Genomic DNA, 18392 nt, shown 5'->3' with positions numbered 1-18392 from the left:
TCTCACCCTAGCTTCAGTGTCCAGGGGTTTTATTGAGGTTTCAATACATAGGCTCAGCTGACTGAACCAGTGCCCACATGTGGAACTCAGTCTCCAGCCCTCCTCCCCTCCCTGGAGTCAGGCTGAGACCACATGGCTCAAAGCCTCAACCCTCTAATCACACAGTTGATCTTTTGGGGTGGGCAGCCTCCACCCCGAGACTACTGAGGTGGCCCTCCCTGCCCTGGGTCACCTCCTTAGATAAACTATCAGATGTGGTGGCAGGGGGATGCCACCATGAAAAACAAAGCCACTTCTCTCTGAGGATTTAGAGTGTCTCTCCCAAGAACTGGGGACACAGGCTAGCCAGGTGCCTCATTAGACAACACCTCTCACATTTGTGATTGCAGTAACCTATATTTTATCTTCTTATCTTTATAGAGGGCTGGAGGCTGCTTTTTTTTTTTAAGGTCTAGGGGAAAAATTTATATACAAGAACTAAATAAAAGAGATTGTAGGATTTTATGCTATATTTTGTGGGTAAAAGACCACAGAGTCAAAACTTTAAAAAAAGGCTTTCAAGACCTCTGTCGCAGGAAGGTAGGACGAGTGTGCTCCCACCCCGGGGGCAAGGAAACCCCCTCCTGACTCCTTAACACTGTCTCATACTTGGGTATACCTCAGACTTCCCAACCCACACTTCCAGATCTTGCTTATAGATCCAGAGGGGAGGGAGGGTTTTGTACCCACAAGTAAACAAAACTAACAACACGTTTAAAAGAAGTGAAATAAGTATTTGAAAAAAACAGAAGTCAGTATTTGTTCATAACAAAAGGGTGCATGGATTGAAAATCTGTAACAGTTCATGAAGAGAGTAAAACAAAGAATTAAGATTTTTTTTTCATTTTTATTGAGATTGTTCAGATACCATACAATTATCCAAAGATCCAAAGTGTACGATCACTTGCCCCTGGGTACCCTCATACAGCTGTGCATCCATCACACTTAATTTTTGTTCAATTTTTAGAAACTCTTCACTACTCCAGACAAGAAACAAAGTGAAAGATGAAAAAAGAAAAAAAGGAAAGGAAACTCTAATCCTCCCCTATCCCCAACCAACCCCCCTCAATTGTTGACTTGTAGTATTGGTACAGTACATTTGTTACTGTTTATGAAAAAATGTTGAAATACTACTAACTGTAGTATATAGTTTGCAACAGGTATACAGTTCTTCCCCACATGCCCCTCTATTATTAACCTCTAATTGTATTGTCATACATTTGTTCTGGTTCATGGAAGCAATTTCTAGTATTTGTATAGTTGATCATGGACATTGCCCAACACAGGATTCAGTTTTATACATTCCATCTTTCGACCTCCAACTCTCCTTCTGGTGACATATATGACTCTGAGCTTCCCCTTTCCACCTCACTCACACACCGTTCGGCACTGTTAGTTATTCTCACATCTTGCTACCAACACCCCTGTTCATTTCCAAACATTTAAGTTCATCCTAATTGAACATTCTGCTCATACTAAGCAACCACTCCCCATTCTAAGCCTCGTCCCATATCTTAGTACCTCATATTTCATGTCCGTGAGTCCATACACCATAACCAGTTCCTACCAGTGAGACCCTGCAATAACTATCCCCATGTGTCTGGCTTATTTCACCCAGTATATTGCCCTCGAGGTTTTGTCATCAACCTGTTTTTTTTTTTTTTTTAATATGGTTTTGTTCACTCACCATACATTCCATCCCAAGTAAATAATCGATGGTTCTCTGTATGGTCATACATTTATGTGTTCACCACCTTCACCACTATCTATATAAGGGCATCTACATTTCTTCCACAAGGCAGGAGGGAGAGTCAAAGAAGGTAGAGAGGCAAAAGAAAGAGGAAAAAAAATGACAGCTAGGAAGCAGCAAAAGGAAAAATAACCTTAAATCAAAGTAGAATAAAAAATCAGACAATACCACCAATGTCAAGTGTCTAACATGCCTCCCCTATCCCCCCCGCTTATCTGCATTTACCTTGGTATATCACCTTTGTTACATTAAACGAAGCACAATACAATGATTCTATTAGTTACAGTCTCTAGTTTATGCTCATTGCATCCCTCCCCCAGTGCCTCCCCATTTTTAACACCTTGCAAGGTTGACATTTGCTTGTTCTCCCTCGTAAAAGAACATATTTGTATATTTTATCACAATTGTTGAATACTCTAGATTTCACCAAGTTACACAGTCCCAGTCTTTATCTTTCCTCCTTTCTTGTGGTGTCTCACATGCTCCCCACCTTCCTCTCTCAACGGTATTCATAGTTACCTTTGTTCAGTGTACTTACATTGTTGTGATACCATCTCCCAAAACTGTGTTCCAAACCATGCACTCCTGTCTTCTATCACCCTGTAGTGCTCCCTTTAGTATTTCCTGTAGGGCAGGTGTCTTGTTCACAAAGTCTCTCATTGTCTGTTTGTCAGAAAATATTTTGAGCTCTCCCTCATATTTGAAGGACAGCTTTGCTGGATATAGGATTTTTGGTTGGCAGTTTTTCTCTTTCAGTATCTTAAATATATCACACAACTTCCTTCTTGCCTCCATGGTTTCTGCTGAGAGATCCGCACATAGTCTTATTAAGCTTCCTTTATATGTAATGGATCACCTTTTTCTTGCTGCTTTCAGGATTCTCTCTTTGTCTTTGACATTTGATAATCTGATTATTAAGTGTCTTGGCGTAGGCCTATTCATATCTCTTCTGTTTGGAGTACGCTGTGCTTCTTGGATCTGTAATTTTATGTCTTTCATAAGAGATGGGAAATTTTCATTAATTATTTCCTCTATTATTGCTTCTACCCCGTTTCCCTTCTCTTCTCCTTCTGGGACACCAATGATATGTACATTATTGTACTTTGTTTCATCCTTGAGTTTCCGGAGACATTGCTCATATTTTTTCATTCTTTTCTCCATCTGCTCCTTTGCATGTAGGCTTTCAGGTGTTTTGTTCTCCAGTTCCTGAGTGTTTTCTTCTGCCTCGAGATCTGCTGTTGTATGTTTCCATTGTGTCTTTCATCTCTTGTGTTGTGCCTTTCATTTCCATAGATTCTACTAGTTGTTTTTTTGAACTTTTGATTTCTGCCGTATATATGCCCAGTGTTTCCTTTACAGCCTCTATCTCTTTTGCAATATCTTCTCTAAACTTTTTTAATTGATTTAGCATTAGTTGTTTAAATTCCTGTATCTCAGTTGAAGTGTACGTTTGTTCCTTTGACTGGGCTGTAACTTTGTTTTTCTTAGTGTAGGTTGTAATTTTCTGTTGTCTAGGCATGGTTTCCTTGGTTATCCAAATCAGGTTTTCCCAGACCAGAACAGGCTCAGATCCCAGAGGGAAGAAATATTCAGTATCTGGTTTCCCTGCGGGTGTGTCTTAGAAAATTGCTCCACCCTTTGATGCCTCAGGTCACTGTGCTTTTCTGCCCAGCAGGTGATGCCTGTTAGCCTAGAATTCTTGACTGGTGTGAGGAGGTATGGCCGTGTTCCCCCAGGCTCTGGGGTCTGGTTCTGAATGGAAAGGGCCCCACCCCTTTCCTCCTAGAGAAGAGAGACCCCTCAGGTGGAGGTCATTAGCATTTCAGTGGTCTTGCTCTCTGCTTGTGCTGTCTCCACCCTTCCTCAAGTCACAGCCCTGGAAACTGAATATGACTGGGGCTTTCTCCACTGAGCCGAAAAAGAAAGAGATAGTCCCCTTCAGACCTAGTCCAAGGCCACCCTCTGGCTCTCCAAGGTCAGTCGTCACCCAAAACCTCTGTCTGTTTTTGGGGGGTGCGTACCTGTAGTGAGCAGTTCACACTCGCTGCTTAAAAACCCAGTTGGAGCTCAGCTGAGCTATATTCGCTTGCTGGGGGAGAGCTTCTCTCTGGCACCACGAGGCTTTGCAGCTGGGGCTATGGGAGAGGGGGTCTCACAACTTGGATCCACAGGTTTTACTTACAGATTTTATGCTGTGTTCTCAGGCATTCCTCCCAATTCAGGTTGGTGTATGATGAGTGGATGGTCTCATTTGTCCCCCTGCAGTTATTCTGGATTATTTACTAGTTGTTTCTGGTTTTTTGTAGTTGTTCCAGGGGGACTACTTAGATTCCATTCCTCTCTATGCCGTCATCTTGCCTTATGCCCTGTTAATTGATTTTTTACTCTTAGAATGCTTGACTGGAAATTCTGTTGATCATGACTTTCGTCATCAATATCTGTGTGTTTGTGTTTGTGTGTGTGTTGTGTGTGATCGGAGGTGACTTTGTGTATCTAAACTAAGGAATCAATGACTTCTAGAGATGGAATGTAGCTCATAGAGTATTTAACTCTTTTATCTTAGGAGGTACAGTGGCTTATCCATGATCACACAGTTAATTAATAACAAATACAACACTACAACCCTAATCTCCTGACTCTTAAACCATCCCCCTGATCCCCCATTGTATGTCTCTCATGGGATGGGAATAGGAAAAGATAATAAATCAACTGAGAGCCCATCTTCTCTCCCTACCCTCAAATCACCTCATGGTGGGGATGGAATCATCACCCCAACAAAAGGCCTTTTCAGGCCGCAAGCCTGGTCCTGTGGGTATGAACTCATTTGTAAATGAGAACTTTAAAGATGTTATTAGATTCTATACGGTATCCCAGGCTCCAGGTAGGATCTTTGTCGAGTTTTGCTTTCTATAGAGTCCTGCTACTGGGAAGGAACCTGAGCCCTTGTGGGTCCTGGGCAGATCCTGGGTTCTTGGAGGTGGATAACACAGCCCCAAGGTAGTTGGAAGTTTAGCAAATTCAGTTCCACCCCACTGCTGGGCTATGAGGAAAGGAAGCTTTATCCAAAGGGTCCTTCTAGACAATCATTCAATAAACATTGATGGTGGAAACAACAAGTGCTCTGACCTCATATGGAATAACCATTCGAGGTAGACACAACATTCAAATGATTAGAGAGGGGAGGGCAAATGGAGCTCATGGGCCAAATTTCTGTAAATAAAATTTTATTGGAACACGGGAAAAAAAAAAAATGTTATTAGATGGGTGTACCCAAACTGAGTGAGGGTGGACCTTGATCCAATATGGCTGAAGTCCTTATGAGCAAAGGAAATTGGACACAGAGGGAGAAGCCAAAGGGAACAAGAAGAAGAAGCTGAAAGTCAACGGAACCTGGAAAAGAAAGGAGAAAATGCCACCATGTGCATAGCCATGTGACAGAAAAGCCAAGGATGAAGGATCACTAGCATCCAGCCCCAGAATGCCATAGTCTTTGGGAAGAAAGCATCATCTTACTGATGCCTAAATTTTGGATTTCTCCTAGCCTCAAAACTGTGATCCAATAAATTCCCATTGTTTAAACCAACCTATTGTATGGTATTTGTTTTAGCAGCTGGGAAACTAATACACCCCAACTAAGTCAGGGGAAAATAACTAGAGTAGCAAGAGTGATTTGTTGGGGAGGGGGGCATTTTTCACTGCCAGTAGCCAGTTGGGGGGAGAAAGCTTTGTAGTGTCAACCAGTAGGGAGATAGAACAGAAAAGGCTCTCTTATTTTAGGAAGGTCAGGACTGTTTGTTGGCACAACAAACAAAAAAAGTCTCAAAGTTTTTTTAACATGGTGGGGAATACAAATATCTCATGTAGACCACATATGAGTCTTCAGAAGGATATCAATCATTGAATCCAAACTGTGTTGAATATCAGATATTTGGGGGAAGACAAGCCACAAGCCAGAATGGAAGCATGAGAGGAAGCAACAGGGTTTCCTCTTTTTGACTACTCTACCAGTTCACATTTCCCTGTGGGTACAAAAGAAAAGCCTTTGACATTGAACAGGTGCTGAAGTGCAAAGGGACTAGGCCAAGGGAAGGCTATCACTCAGGGTTTAGAAGGAGCCAAACCGGAGTGGCGTGTCCCATCTAAAGGCCGATTTGCCCCTCACTGAGCTCCAGTCCATTGTCATCAATGACAAACCATGGCTTCAAGTGCTTGATCGTCTGATTTTTCAAGAGAAATTGAATATCCAGTTTTTTAAAAAATAAAATCTCCTAGTTTTAAAATGCAGCAACTAAATTAAGAAACAAAAGTAAAGTCTCTGTGTTATCCAAACAAAACATGTCTGTAGGGCCATGAGTTTGCAGTCTTTGACTAAACAAACTGAGGCTTGATTCCTTCTGTTGGGAGAGGTAAGATAAGAGGGAGCAAAATGGAAATGGAAGGAGGAAAGCCAGGAGGGGAAAGGGGAAAAAAGGACAGGACTGCAGGATGTGGGAGAGGAAGAGGAAGACTCTGAGAACGAAGGGGGCTCCATCTAAGGCTTGGACGTCCTTGGGACATCCCCAACCAACCCCAACTTCTCCCTGGGCCTTGGCACTTTAGAATTTGAAACTTTCATCTCAACCCTTCGGTAGTATCTAGCAATTCTCTTCTGGAGTTGCTATTGCAACACTCCCCCAGCCCCAACATATGCGCACATACATTACTTCTGGTTGGTAACTGGAAAATGTCTAAAAGGGCATTTTTTGTGGTCACAATGACCGCGGGTGCTATTGCCATTTAGGGCCTGGGGGCTGGGGACAGACACTAAGCACCCTGCAATGTGTAGGACAGGCCAATGTAGAATGCCCACAATGGTCCATATGAAAAATGGGAGCCCTCGTGAGAGTATTCATTTGGGACAAAGGTTTGTGAGGGCACATGCTTAGTAGGCTTGGTGAGGGGCAGCCACAGCACCCTCCCTGGGGACTTAGTGGCAGAATCGTCCATCCTGCTGGAGAAACAGTAGGGTTGACCTTTTTGCAGATGAGGAGAACTTCCTCTGTAAAACAGGGATGATCATAATGCCTTCCTCACAGGGCAGCTTCAAGGTTACCTGAGATAATCTTCATAATGTTTCTTCTCCTTCTTTCATTTATATTCCTTTGGATACTCCTTCCTCCGATCTGGCTGGCTCTCCTCCTGCTGCCCAAAGCTAGGACCATGCCTGAGCACCTGGTGGGCATATCAAATTCTTCAACAGACCTGGCTACCCTGTTCGTCAGTGGTTAACCCAGCCTGACCGTGCAATAACCTATACCAGTAGATACATAGCTGCTCTAGGCTAGTTTTCCCAAACCTAAGATTATGTCTGTGAGTCAAAGAGATAATGTTACTTTTATTTTTCAGTATTATTTTATTGACATACTAAACAGAAAGTCTTAATACAGAGAAGGAATACATGTCAAGTTAAACATAAACAGTAGTCACCATGGCTATTAATTAAATGATTTCTTTCTGACACATAATAGTAGGTGCTTTTATGTACAGAAATACATAAAAGTATTTCTCTTTGAAAATTACAGAGTTTCAACATGGCCAGTTAGAAAAGAGTCTTTATAACTTTGCTGTGTTTTATGGCACAGACCATACTACTAAATTCATCACTTGGCACAACAAAGAGATCAGGCTGTCATCACCCTAAAGCAGGATTCATCTTAACACTAATGAGACGACAGCTAGATGTTGTATCTCCTGATACAGTACAAAATGAACTGCACGTCATCATCTATGATGTATTCCAGTCAAAAATTATTGAACTAAAATTACAATTAGGGTTGCAACTAGTTTACAGGAAACATAGGAGACAGAGGAACAAGCTAAATGATTCCAGAGGTGAGCAACCAGACAAATCCAAACCAGGGGATATTTTTTGGGAAAATTGATCTAGTACTTTTGACAAGTCTGGCCAAGAAAGAGTTTAAATTAATTTAAGAGTCATAACAATATGGTCCTGGGTTGAATCGTATGTTAGACAAATTAACTATAAAGGATATTTTTGAGACAGTTATGGAAACTTGAATATGGAATTTTTAATTTTGATAATGCTATTTTGGAAATTTTATAATGTAATAAAATGTTTCTTTAAGATATCATTTTTAAATTGAATTTTATTGAGATATATTCACACACCACACAATCATCCAAAGTGTACAATCAACTGTTCACAGCAACAGCAAATAACCATGCACCCAACACCACAATCAACTCTCAAACATCTTCACTACTCCCCCCCAAATTAAAATAAGAATAAAAATAAAAGTAAAAAAGAACACCTAAAACACCCCCTTCCTCCCATTATTTATTTAATTTTTGTCCCCATTTTCCTACCCATCTGTCCATACACTGGGTAAAGAGAGTGTGAGCCACAAGGTTTTCACAATCACACAGTCACACCATGTAAGCTACCTAGTTAGACAATTGTCTTCAAAAATCAAGGCTACTGGGTTGCAGCCCAACAGTTTCAGGTATTTCCTTCTAGCTATTACAATATACTAAAAACTAAAAGGGACATCCATATAACACATAAGAATAACCTCCAGATTGACCTTTCGACTCCACCTGAAATCTCTCAGCCACTGAAACCCCACTTTGCTTCATTTCTCTTCCCCCTTTTGACCAGGAAGTCTTTCTCAATCCCATGATGTTGGGTCTAGGCTCATCTTCATGAGCCATGTCCCATGATGCCAGGAAGATTTACACCCCTGGGAGTCAGGTCCCATAGCAGGGAAGGCAGCAAGTCTACCTGCCGAGTTGGCTCAGATAGAGAGGCCACATCCGAGCAACAAATGAGGCTCTCCAGTGGTGACTCCCAGGCACAACCACAAGGTGAATGCACCTAACATTCACCTACAACAAGCAATAAGCTTCAAAGGGCAAGCTCCAAGATCGAGGGCTTGGCCTTCCAATCTGGTAGTCCCCAATGCCTGTGAGAACATCAGCAATTCCGTAGGTGGGAAGCTTAATACTTCCACACCTTTTCTCAGTCCCCAAGGGGCCCTGCAGATACATCTCTGTTCTCTGCCCAAACAACTCTGGGATGAAGATATCATATTTTTATGGGTTGGATTGTGTTCCTCAAAAATATATGTTCAAGACCTAACTTTGGGTCCATGAATGGGACTTTATTTGGAAATATGGTCTTTGAAGATGTGATTTGGTGAGATGAGGCTAAACTCGATTAGGGTGGACTCTAATCCAATATGACTAGTGTCCTTATAAGAAGAGGAAAATTTAGACACAGAGACAGGCAAAAGGGGAGAACACCACATGACAAAAGAAGCAGAGACTGAAATTCTGCATCCGAAAGCCAAGCAATGCCAGCAGGTCACCAGAAGCTAGAAGAGGCAATGGAGGAGCCTCCTCTACAGGGTAGGAGGGAGCTCAAACAGTATAGACCAGTCTCTCTTCTCCAGTGCAAAGTGGGGCACACAGAGCTGCCATCTACCAACCCCAACCCATAGCAGTTTTTGGCCACTCAGGAGACTGGCTGTGATGGGACTTCTTCCCCTGCTCTTTTGAACTCTTTTTGCTGTGTAAGTGACAAGGTGATTTGCCCTTTCTGGACTCTTTATCCTGTAATCTTTCTGGACTCCTTTTATTGTATCGAGTACTGAAAGTTTTTGTTGTGTTCCCACGATGCACTGTTGTGGCAATTTGCTCCACACGTACTGTTGAAGTGGATTAGATCAGATAAGGTGAAATAAAAGAGCATTATCAGAGAATGTTCTGTGTTTCAGTTTTCTAGCAGATAGTGAGTATTAATGAATGGTAGAAGATGAATTTGTTTCTATTATAAGTTATTTTGATATGACCTTAAAGCAAATCACAATTGACAGAAGGTTCTAGTCTCACCATCTGAAAACCTTGAAAATGCTATGAATAAACCATGATAACAACTACTTCATTCAAGTGAGATTCCTGACATTTTGCGGGGACATTAATTGACCAAGTGCTGTGCCAGGTGCTGTTCTACCAGTGTAACTTCCCAAAAGGTTGTTGAGATTTGTTCAGACACATTGCTAGAGAAGCACAAAATACAGCAAAGGGTCCCAGTTTGCATCTCAGGCAAAACCACCCAGGAATCTAACAGAAACAAAAGAAATTCAGGTCCTGCCCACTCAAATGACTCGACCCAAGGACCTCCTTGAATTCTTGGTGGGCCTCCCTGGGTTTGCCTCATCAGCCTCCTTCCTCCTAGAGGTCTCACAAACGGCATCAGTTCCAAGTGCCTTCTGGCTTGAGGCCCCAGGCCCAGACATAAGACTCCTCCCTGAATGTCTGGGGAGGCCAAGGTGGGAGCCTGGGGAGATTCTGCTGGACTTCAGCCCAACTCACTCTAGTGGCAACTACAAATTAACCGTGGGTAAACCCACATTTACCAAGCTCTCTCCCATCAAGAGACACTTGCCATTTCCGTGAGGGCCATGCACTGGGCACGTGGATGTGGCTTCTGTATGCACGCCAGGTGGATGTCAGTTCTAAGGTATACTTTTGTCTTTATGGGGTGTCTTCTAAATTGCTCTAGGGACTTGTTCCTAGTAGTAGCTATGTATCCACATCTTCAAAGCAGGAGTAAAAATCAGGACTGATCCTGTAATTGACACTATCAGAAAGAGCCACAGGAAGATACGGTCAAGAACTTGAGCTACAAATTTCCAGTCTTGTACTACCTGCAAAGGAGGAAAAGATGTCTTTAATTCAAGATGCTGGGCAACTGTTCTGAATTGATTGCAAGGTATTTTTAAAAACTAATATTCAGATTTTATGGCACTTACATTTTCAAAATGCACCTAACATTCATTCACCTACAACAAAGGCTCAGATTATTTGCAGTCATTTTACTAATAGCGACTGCCAAAAACAGCCTGGGAAGGAACACTTGCATCAACATTGAAGGAGTAAAATAGATAAAACAGGACAATTTATGCATTTGTTAACATTACTGATTAAAGTTCAAAGTGGGAAAAGCCTGATTTATGACAAATAAAAAGCCAATATATATTAATGTGATGTTTCCTGATTTGCATATGAAATTTATCACAAATTTAAAAATTATTGTGGTCAAATGTCACAGGCCCTCTTTTCTTCCACTCCACATGTGAGTGTGGCTACTATAAAGCTCCAGAATGGTGGATGCTGCCAAGGAGGAGAACTGACCAGGGCTTGACGGACATCCACAGGGAGACAGGAAACCCAGGTCCTCTTTGTTAGGAAAGGGACATGGCGGGAGAATGGGAAATAAGTCTACATAAGTGGCTGCAGAGTAGGAAGGAGCCACAAGGCTGGGGAGGAACGAAAGACAGGGGCGTGCTTGCATCTTCTAAGGGAAAAGAAATGTCCCAGTCTTATTATATGGAGATTTTGTAAAGAAGGAATAGAACAGAAGGCCTGGCATCCTAGAAGGGAGAGCAAACAAGAGGTGACTACTATGAGAAGCCGCTGGTGGAGGACCTGAATGTATTGTACGTACATAAAGGTTTAGAAATAAAATCTTGGGGAAAAACTACACAAGAATTGCCGAAATGTTTGTTCTATAGTGTGGCAATTGTTTTTCTAGTGCTTTTTTTCCCCTCTAAGTGGTTGAAAAAAATTTGACAAATTTCTTTCACAGACACTAGGCAGTGGTTTAGCAAGGAAGATGAAACAGACTATTTCATTAAAATAAAAAACACATTTCATTAAAAAAACATCCTTTTGCAAATTTGTTTCTGGGATCATGTTCTTGACATTAATTTTCACAGATTTTGAGTAAAATAATTGATCCCAATATAACATAAATTGGTCTCTATTTTAAGAAACAGACAAGTTTTTCAATTTTCTTTACACTGAATATTTGTATGTCAAATAATATTTTCACTCCATTGTGGAAGGATCATTTAGAGGAAGAACAGAAATGAGAAGAAGGAAGTTGGGTATAAACATTTATCAACTGCTTATGTCATCACAAGGTGGGCCCAAAAGTGCTGGGTGAGCAATACATGTTTTATATTTTATGTCATTTCTTCCTCACAATAACACTTCTAGGTAGGTCTCACCAGTCCTGAATTATAGCTCAGAAAACTGAAGCTCAGGTTAATTACCTTGTCTCAACTCATACAGAGAAGGGATTGGATTTGAGCCCAGGACTTTTCTGCAACTTTTTTTTTTTTTAATCTGTAAACTAAATAACCATACTCTCTTCCTTCACCAAAATATCTATTGTAATACCAGATTTTCATATTAATTTAAAAATCTGATTCTTTCTGGTCTTTTATTTCTAAATACCATGGGTATTTTTTCATCCCATGAAAAAATGAAAGATAATGGCCAGAGAGCAGAATAACCAACTTAAAATAGAATTGAGGTGAACAATAAGAAATAGTGTTTAATCTACAATTGTTTCACTTTTGCTCATAATATTTTTGTGACCTTCTTAAAAATTCATACTAAAATTCCCATTTTAATCAGGGTGTATTTTAAATTTTTATATATGTAAAGCAGATAGCTAATAATATCACATTTTAAACAATGTCAAAATGTTGCTGTAAAGACATATCAAAATATTAGTCTTCAGCACACCACAAAAGCGACATTATTACAAATACCAGTTTACTCACCTGGCTGATAAAATGTTCCTTTTTCACATGCCTGGAAATGTATCTAATGGAATCAGCGGCCTTTTCCAAGAAAGCAACCAAAACTTCTTCTCCATCATGAATGTGTTTTTGTTTTGTTTTTTCCAGGACTTTAGCATTCACTTCTGGTCTACTTTCATCTTTATCTGGGAAGGAGTAGCGGTCCACATGGTTCTTCATGCAAAGTAATTTAGGAAGTTTTTGAAGAAACAGCCTCTTAACCCAGGGGGCCATGGGATGGTATGTTGAAGAAGATCTATGGTGAACATTAATTACAAAGACGGTAACAATAATTGACAGGGTAACAAAAATCATGATGAACAACAGATATTCTCCAATGAGAGGAATGACTTTTGAAGAAGATGGGATTATTTCTTCAATTACTAAAAGAAACACAGTCAGGGAAACCAAAACAGATGTTGATAATGAAAGTTTTTCGCCTTCATCAGAAGGTAAATAGAACACCAGAACTGTGAGAAAAGACAGCCCCAGGCAAGGGATGATCAGAAAGAGCGTGTAGAACAAAGGCAGACGCCTCAGAACAAAAGAATAAGTGATAAATGGATATGAATATAAACCCTCCCGCCGGTTTCCCTTCATCCCTTTGGCATTTAATATTTCCCATTCTCCATTATCAAAGAAGTCTTTTCGGTCAACATTTTCGTTTATTAAAATGAGGTCAACCATGGTACCATCGTAAGTCCATGATCCAAACTTCATTGAACAGTTCTGCCGGTCAAATGGGAAAAACGTGACATCCATGGTGCAGGAGCTCTTATAACTGGCGGGAGGAGTCCAGATTACTGTTCCGTTATATTTCACTATGACTTTTGTCATGAGGGAGCCTTCGAAACGTCCATCAGCGCTGTAATAAAAGTAGTTTCACTTTAGGGGTTAGTTAGCATTTTTTGGCTGGCTTGTTGTTTTTCTTAAAATCTACCATAGTGTCAAACAATATTTTAAAAGAAATAATACTTTTGTTCCTTTAAGCTGTATATGTCGCCTAATTATTTTGCCAAAATCAGGCTTTTCTCTTCCTAGTCCTAATCTGACCAGTATATTTTTTTCTCAGTGATACTTACTTTTCAAAGAGAACTATGTCAGGAAGCCAAAGACATTCTGATGGAACTTTAATTGAATGAATTCCACCATATTCATCAGGATTCCAGCGTAATTTGTGGTCTGTCCATTCCTGTATGAAATTAATATATTGTAATATCATTCTGAAAATTCAGTAGATTAGAACATGGGCTCTGAAAGTTTCTTTTAATTTACAGATCCAGTGGGATATTAAGTGAGGGAAGCTCATCTGCTTTGATTTTATGACCCTCTCTGGAATCAGTACATTTCTTAGAACACAATTTGAACGAGACTGGCTCCCGATCTTACCCAGGGCCATGTATTTTACTTGTCTGATATTTCCCAAATTACTACGTCTACCTCTCATAACAAAGAAGCTCAGCAACAAATGCCACTGATTCATGATCTACTTTTTCAGACTCCTTTCTCTTAAGAAACACACAAAACAAGAAATATAATTGATAGATATAACAGTTTTCTAGGAGAGTTGGTCCAGTACGATTTTAATCTCATGATAATGGGTACCAAATTATTTGGAACATCAATCAAGAGTCTTGGCCAAATATCTATCCATTATGTTAATACAAAACATCTAGTATCTGCTGACTATTCTTGATGACATTATAATGTTATTAAATGAAAAAATATTTTCCCAAGAATTTCTTATTAAGCTCTAATCTGAATTTTATTTTGTGAGCTCCCAATTACAGTGTTAAATTGCAGTCCTGATATTACTAGTCTCCAGATGGTTACGTATTTTTCCTCATAATAGAATAACGTCATTAAGCATGTTTTACAGAAGCTGATGGATTCAGATCAACAAACTTGATTATTAATTGATTGGATTATGAAGGTCTAGAGGATGATGTATGGGTGACCCAATTGCAGCAGAAATGAACTTTATTTACAAGACTTTGGATCCAACTTTGGATGATTGTATGGTATGTGAATATATCTCAATAAAATTGAATTAAAAAAAAGACTTTGGATCCAGAGTCTTATAAAATCTGACCTGAAAATTAAATTCTTCCAGTCCATTGGCCCTCATGTGGACAGTTGAGTAATGATGTAGGAGAACATGAAATCACATTTCAGAGAGTTAGAAGAGTGTGCTCAGGGTAAGGCCTGGAGCCCAGTGGTATCAAATTTGTCATTAAAAAATCAGGAGAACCCAAGATGGTGGCTAGGTAAGACAGGGCAAGAAAACACCTCTGTGAAAAATACTAGATAAAAGCCAGAAAGTGACCCAGAACACCAGTTCCAGCGATGCACCAGCTGCACAAGGTCTGCTAAATTCTCAGGGACCGTCCATTTGGTGAAACCGGGAGTCTGCGTTCTGAAATGAGTGAGTGAGCTGGCTAAAAGTCTGGCAACCACACTGCGGTGTGGGGAAACCTGGGTTGGCATTTGGAGACGTACTAGTAATTTAAAAAAAAACAAACAAAAAACCTGGGACCGACTGTGGATACAACAGTAAGAACCATGCAGTGAAGCACAGCAGGAGTGGGCTCTCCCAACGCCTTGGTGTCTGGCGTGGAGAATAGCCCTACCCACACCCGCTGTTGACTGTCTCAGGGCCAGGGGGGCAGAGAGGTGTCAAAAGGAGAAAGAAACTGCGCCGCTTGCAACCATCTCCCCAGTGGGCTGAGGATGCTCCCACTCGGGGCCGGACCCCCGGCCCCAAGCCGCACCAAGAAACCCAGTGTGACGGGGAGCATTTCCCGCAGCACCACGCACATGCCACAATATTGGCTGTGGACAGTGGCCTTTAGGGCACCCACAGCTAATTGTCCCAGAGCTGGGAAGGCGGAGCTGTGCGAAGAGGGGGAAATTAACATGCCCCATTCAACCATCGTACAGCAGGCTGGGAACGCCCCTGCACGGCCCGGCGGCCCAGGGCTTCCCTGGAGGGCCAGCTCACACTTGTGATGTGGTGCAGCCTTCCTTTGGCAGGGGTCCTGGAAGAGCACGGCTGAGGGCGGGACCTGCTCGGAAATCCCAGGGACCCTATGCCAGTGCCAGAGACTTGTGGGTCAGAGGCAGAGACGATCTGTGGTGGGACTGAGGTGAAGGCTTGGACTCTTGCAACAGCCTTAAATCTCCAGGAACACCTGGGAGGTTTGATTATTAAAGCTCCCCTGCCTCCCCAACCACTCAGACACACGCCCCACATTCAGGGTGGACAGCACCAACAACACACCCAAACTTAGTGCACCAATTGAACCCCACAAGAATCAGATCCCTACACACCACAAAAACAAAGCTGGGGAGAACTGACTTGAGGGGAATAGGAGACTCACGGATGCCATCTGCTGGTTAGTTAGAGAAAGTGTATGCCACCAAGCTGTAGATCTGACAAATTAGAGACTGGTGTTTTTCATATCCTGAAAGAACCCTATCAAGCAAAGCAAATGCCAAGAGGCCAAAAACAACAGAAAATCTTAAAGCATATGATAAAGCCAGATGATATGGAGAACCCAAACCTAAACACCCAAGTCAAAAGAACAGAAGAGACACAGTACTTGGCGCAATTAATCAAAGAACTAAAGTCAAACGAGAGCATGGCACAGGATATAAAGGACATGAAGAAGAGCATGGCACAGGATATACAGACATAAAGAAGACCCTAGAAGAGCATAAAGAAGAAATTGCAAGAATAAATAAAAACATAGACAATCTTATGAAAATAAAAGAAACTGTTGGCCAAATTAAAAAGACACTGGATACTTATAATACAAGATTAGAGGAAGTTGAACAACGACTCAGCATCCTTGAGGACCACAGAATGGAAAATGAAAGAACAAAAGAAAGAACAAGGAAAAAAATAAAAAAAATCGAAATGGATCTCAGGGATATGACAGATAAAATAAAACGTCCAAATTTAAGACCCACTGGTGTCCCAAAAGCAGAAGAGAAAAGATCTAGAAAGAGTATTCAAAGAAATTGTTGGGGAAAACTTCCCAAACCTTCTACACAATATAAATACACAAAGCACAAATGCCCAGCGAACTCCAAACAGAATAAATCCAAATAAACCCACTCCAAGACAAATTCTGATTAGACTGTCAAATACTGAAGAGAAGGAGCAAGTTCTGAAAGCAGCAAGAGAAAAGCAATTCACCACATACAAAGGAAACAACATAAGACTAAGTAGTGACTACTCAGCGGCCACATGGAGGTGAGAAGGCAGTGGCATGACATATTTAAAATTCTGAGAGAGAGAAATTTCCAACCAAGAATACTTTATCCAGCAAAACTCTCCTTCAAATTTGAGGGAGAGCTTAAATTTTTCACAGACAAACAAATGCTGAGACATTTTGCTAATAAAAGAGCTGCCCTACTTCAGATATTAAAGGGAGCCCTACAGACAGAGAAACAAAGAAAGGAGAGAGAGAGAGAGAAATTTAACAGACATATATAGAACATTACATCCCAAATCACCAGGACACACATTCTTCTCTAGTGATCATGGATCTTTCTCCAGAATAAACCATATGCTGGGACATAAAACAAGCCTCAATAAATTTTTTTTAAAAATTGAATTTATTCAAAGCACATTCTCTGACCACAATGGAATACAAATAGAAGTCAATAACCATCAGAGATTTAGAAAATTCACAAACACCTGGAGGGTAAAAATGAGGGGGAGACGAAAGCATTCCTGGATAATCAAAAGCTGAAGGACTTCATCACCAGGAGATCAGTTCTATGAGAAAGGCTAAAGGGAACTGAGCAGGCTGAAAGGACGGGACACTAAACAATTGAAACCACATGAAGAAATAAAGATTTCCAGTAAAGATCACATGGTAAATATAAATACCAATACTACTGTATTGTTGATTTGTAACTCCACTATTTACTTCCTACAGGATCTAATATACATAAACTGTAATGATAAATCAATGATTTTGGACTCAATGTAAAATATGTAATTTTTGCAAGAACTACATAAAGGTGGGGGGAATGGAGGAGTAAAGGAACACAGTTTATGTGTCCTATTGAAGTTAAGTTGGTATCAAAGAAAAACAAGATTGTTATAGACTTAAGAGGTTAAATTTAAGCCCCACAGTAAATACAAAGAAAGTATCAGAGAATATGACCATAGAGATGAAAAGTGGAGTACGGGTTATAAGAAGTAGGGGAAGGGCAATGGGGAATTAAGAAATGAATGTAGTGTTTCTGTTTGGGGTGAAGAGAAATTTCTAGTAATGATTGGTGGGAGGGTAATGGCATTGCAACATTCTAAATGTGATTAATTCCACTAATGGAGTGCTAGGAAGGGGCTGGAATGGGAAGATTTAGGTTGTATATATGTTTCCACAAGTGGAAAAACAAATAAACGAACAAAAAAGACAGTCTAAATAGATAATGACAATTAAATGCCAAGGATGATCCTGGATGGGATCTGAGGATGGAGGAGAGGAGGCTCAAAGGGACACAGTTGGGACATAAGAAAAAAAAAGGAAATATAGAATGCAAGCTTTGTATCAATGTTGAATTTCTTGAACTTATTAGCTGCGCTTAATGGGAATGCATAAAAGAATGTTCTTGTTCGTGGGAAATGTATATGTGAATTATATTGTTTGTTCAGGGATGTGTGCAGCTTGCTCTCATATGTTCAGAAGACAGAGCAATAGATGAGGGATGATAGGGTGGGAGGGAGGGAGGGAGAGAGGGAGGGAAAGAAAGAAATGGTGGTGTGACAGGATGTTAAAGTTGGTGGATCGGGGTATCGGGTGAGGGGGGTCGGGGTATGCTGGAGTTCTATGTATGGGGTTTGTATTGTTTTTGCAACTATTCCTGTAAGTTTGAATTTATTTCAAAATAAAAAAAAAAATCAGGAGTCAGCAGATGGATGACTTCTCTAGCTG

At 40.8% G+C, this 18392-nt stretch overlaps 1 protein-coding gene across 2 annotated transcripts in view; it reads right to left on the bottom strand.

The window, feature by feature from the left end:
• Positions 1-8366: 8366 nt before the first annotated feature.
• CHRNB3 (cholinergic receptor nicotinic beta 3 subunit) overlaps positions 8367-18392 on the bottom strand; it is a 54706-nt gene continuing 44680 nt past the window's right edge. For both annotated transcript variants that reach the window (XM_037813302.1, XM_037813301.1), the window contains 3 exons: positions 13524-13633; positions 12424-13306; positions 8367-10497 (listed from right to left, as the gene is read on the bottom strand). In XM_037813302.1, coding sequence (XP_037669230.1) covers positions 10363-10497; positions 12424-13306; positions 13524-13633 — 1128 coding nt within the window. In that variant the 3' untranslated portion in view covers positions 8367-10362. The remainder of the gene's footprint in view (positions 10498-12423; positions 13307-13523; positions 13634-18392) is intronic.

This window comes from Choloepus didactylus, chromosome 20 (genome assembly GCF_015220235.1).
Source record: "Choloepus didactylus isolate mChoDid1 chromosome 20, mChoDid1.pri, whole genome shotgun sequence".
Classification (NCBI taxonomy): domain Eukaryota; kingdom Metazoa; phylum Chordata; class Mammalia; order Pilosa; family Megalonychidae; genus Choloepus; species Choloepus didactylus.
This window is presented reverse-complemented; position numbering and strand designations above follow the sequence as displayed.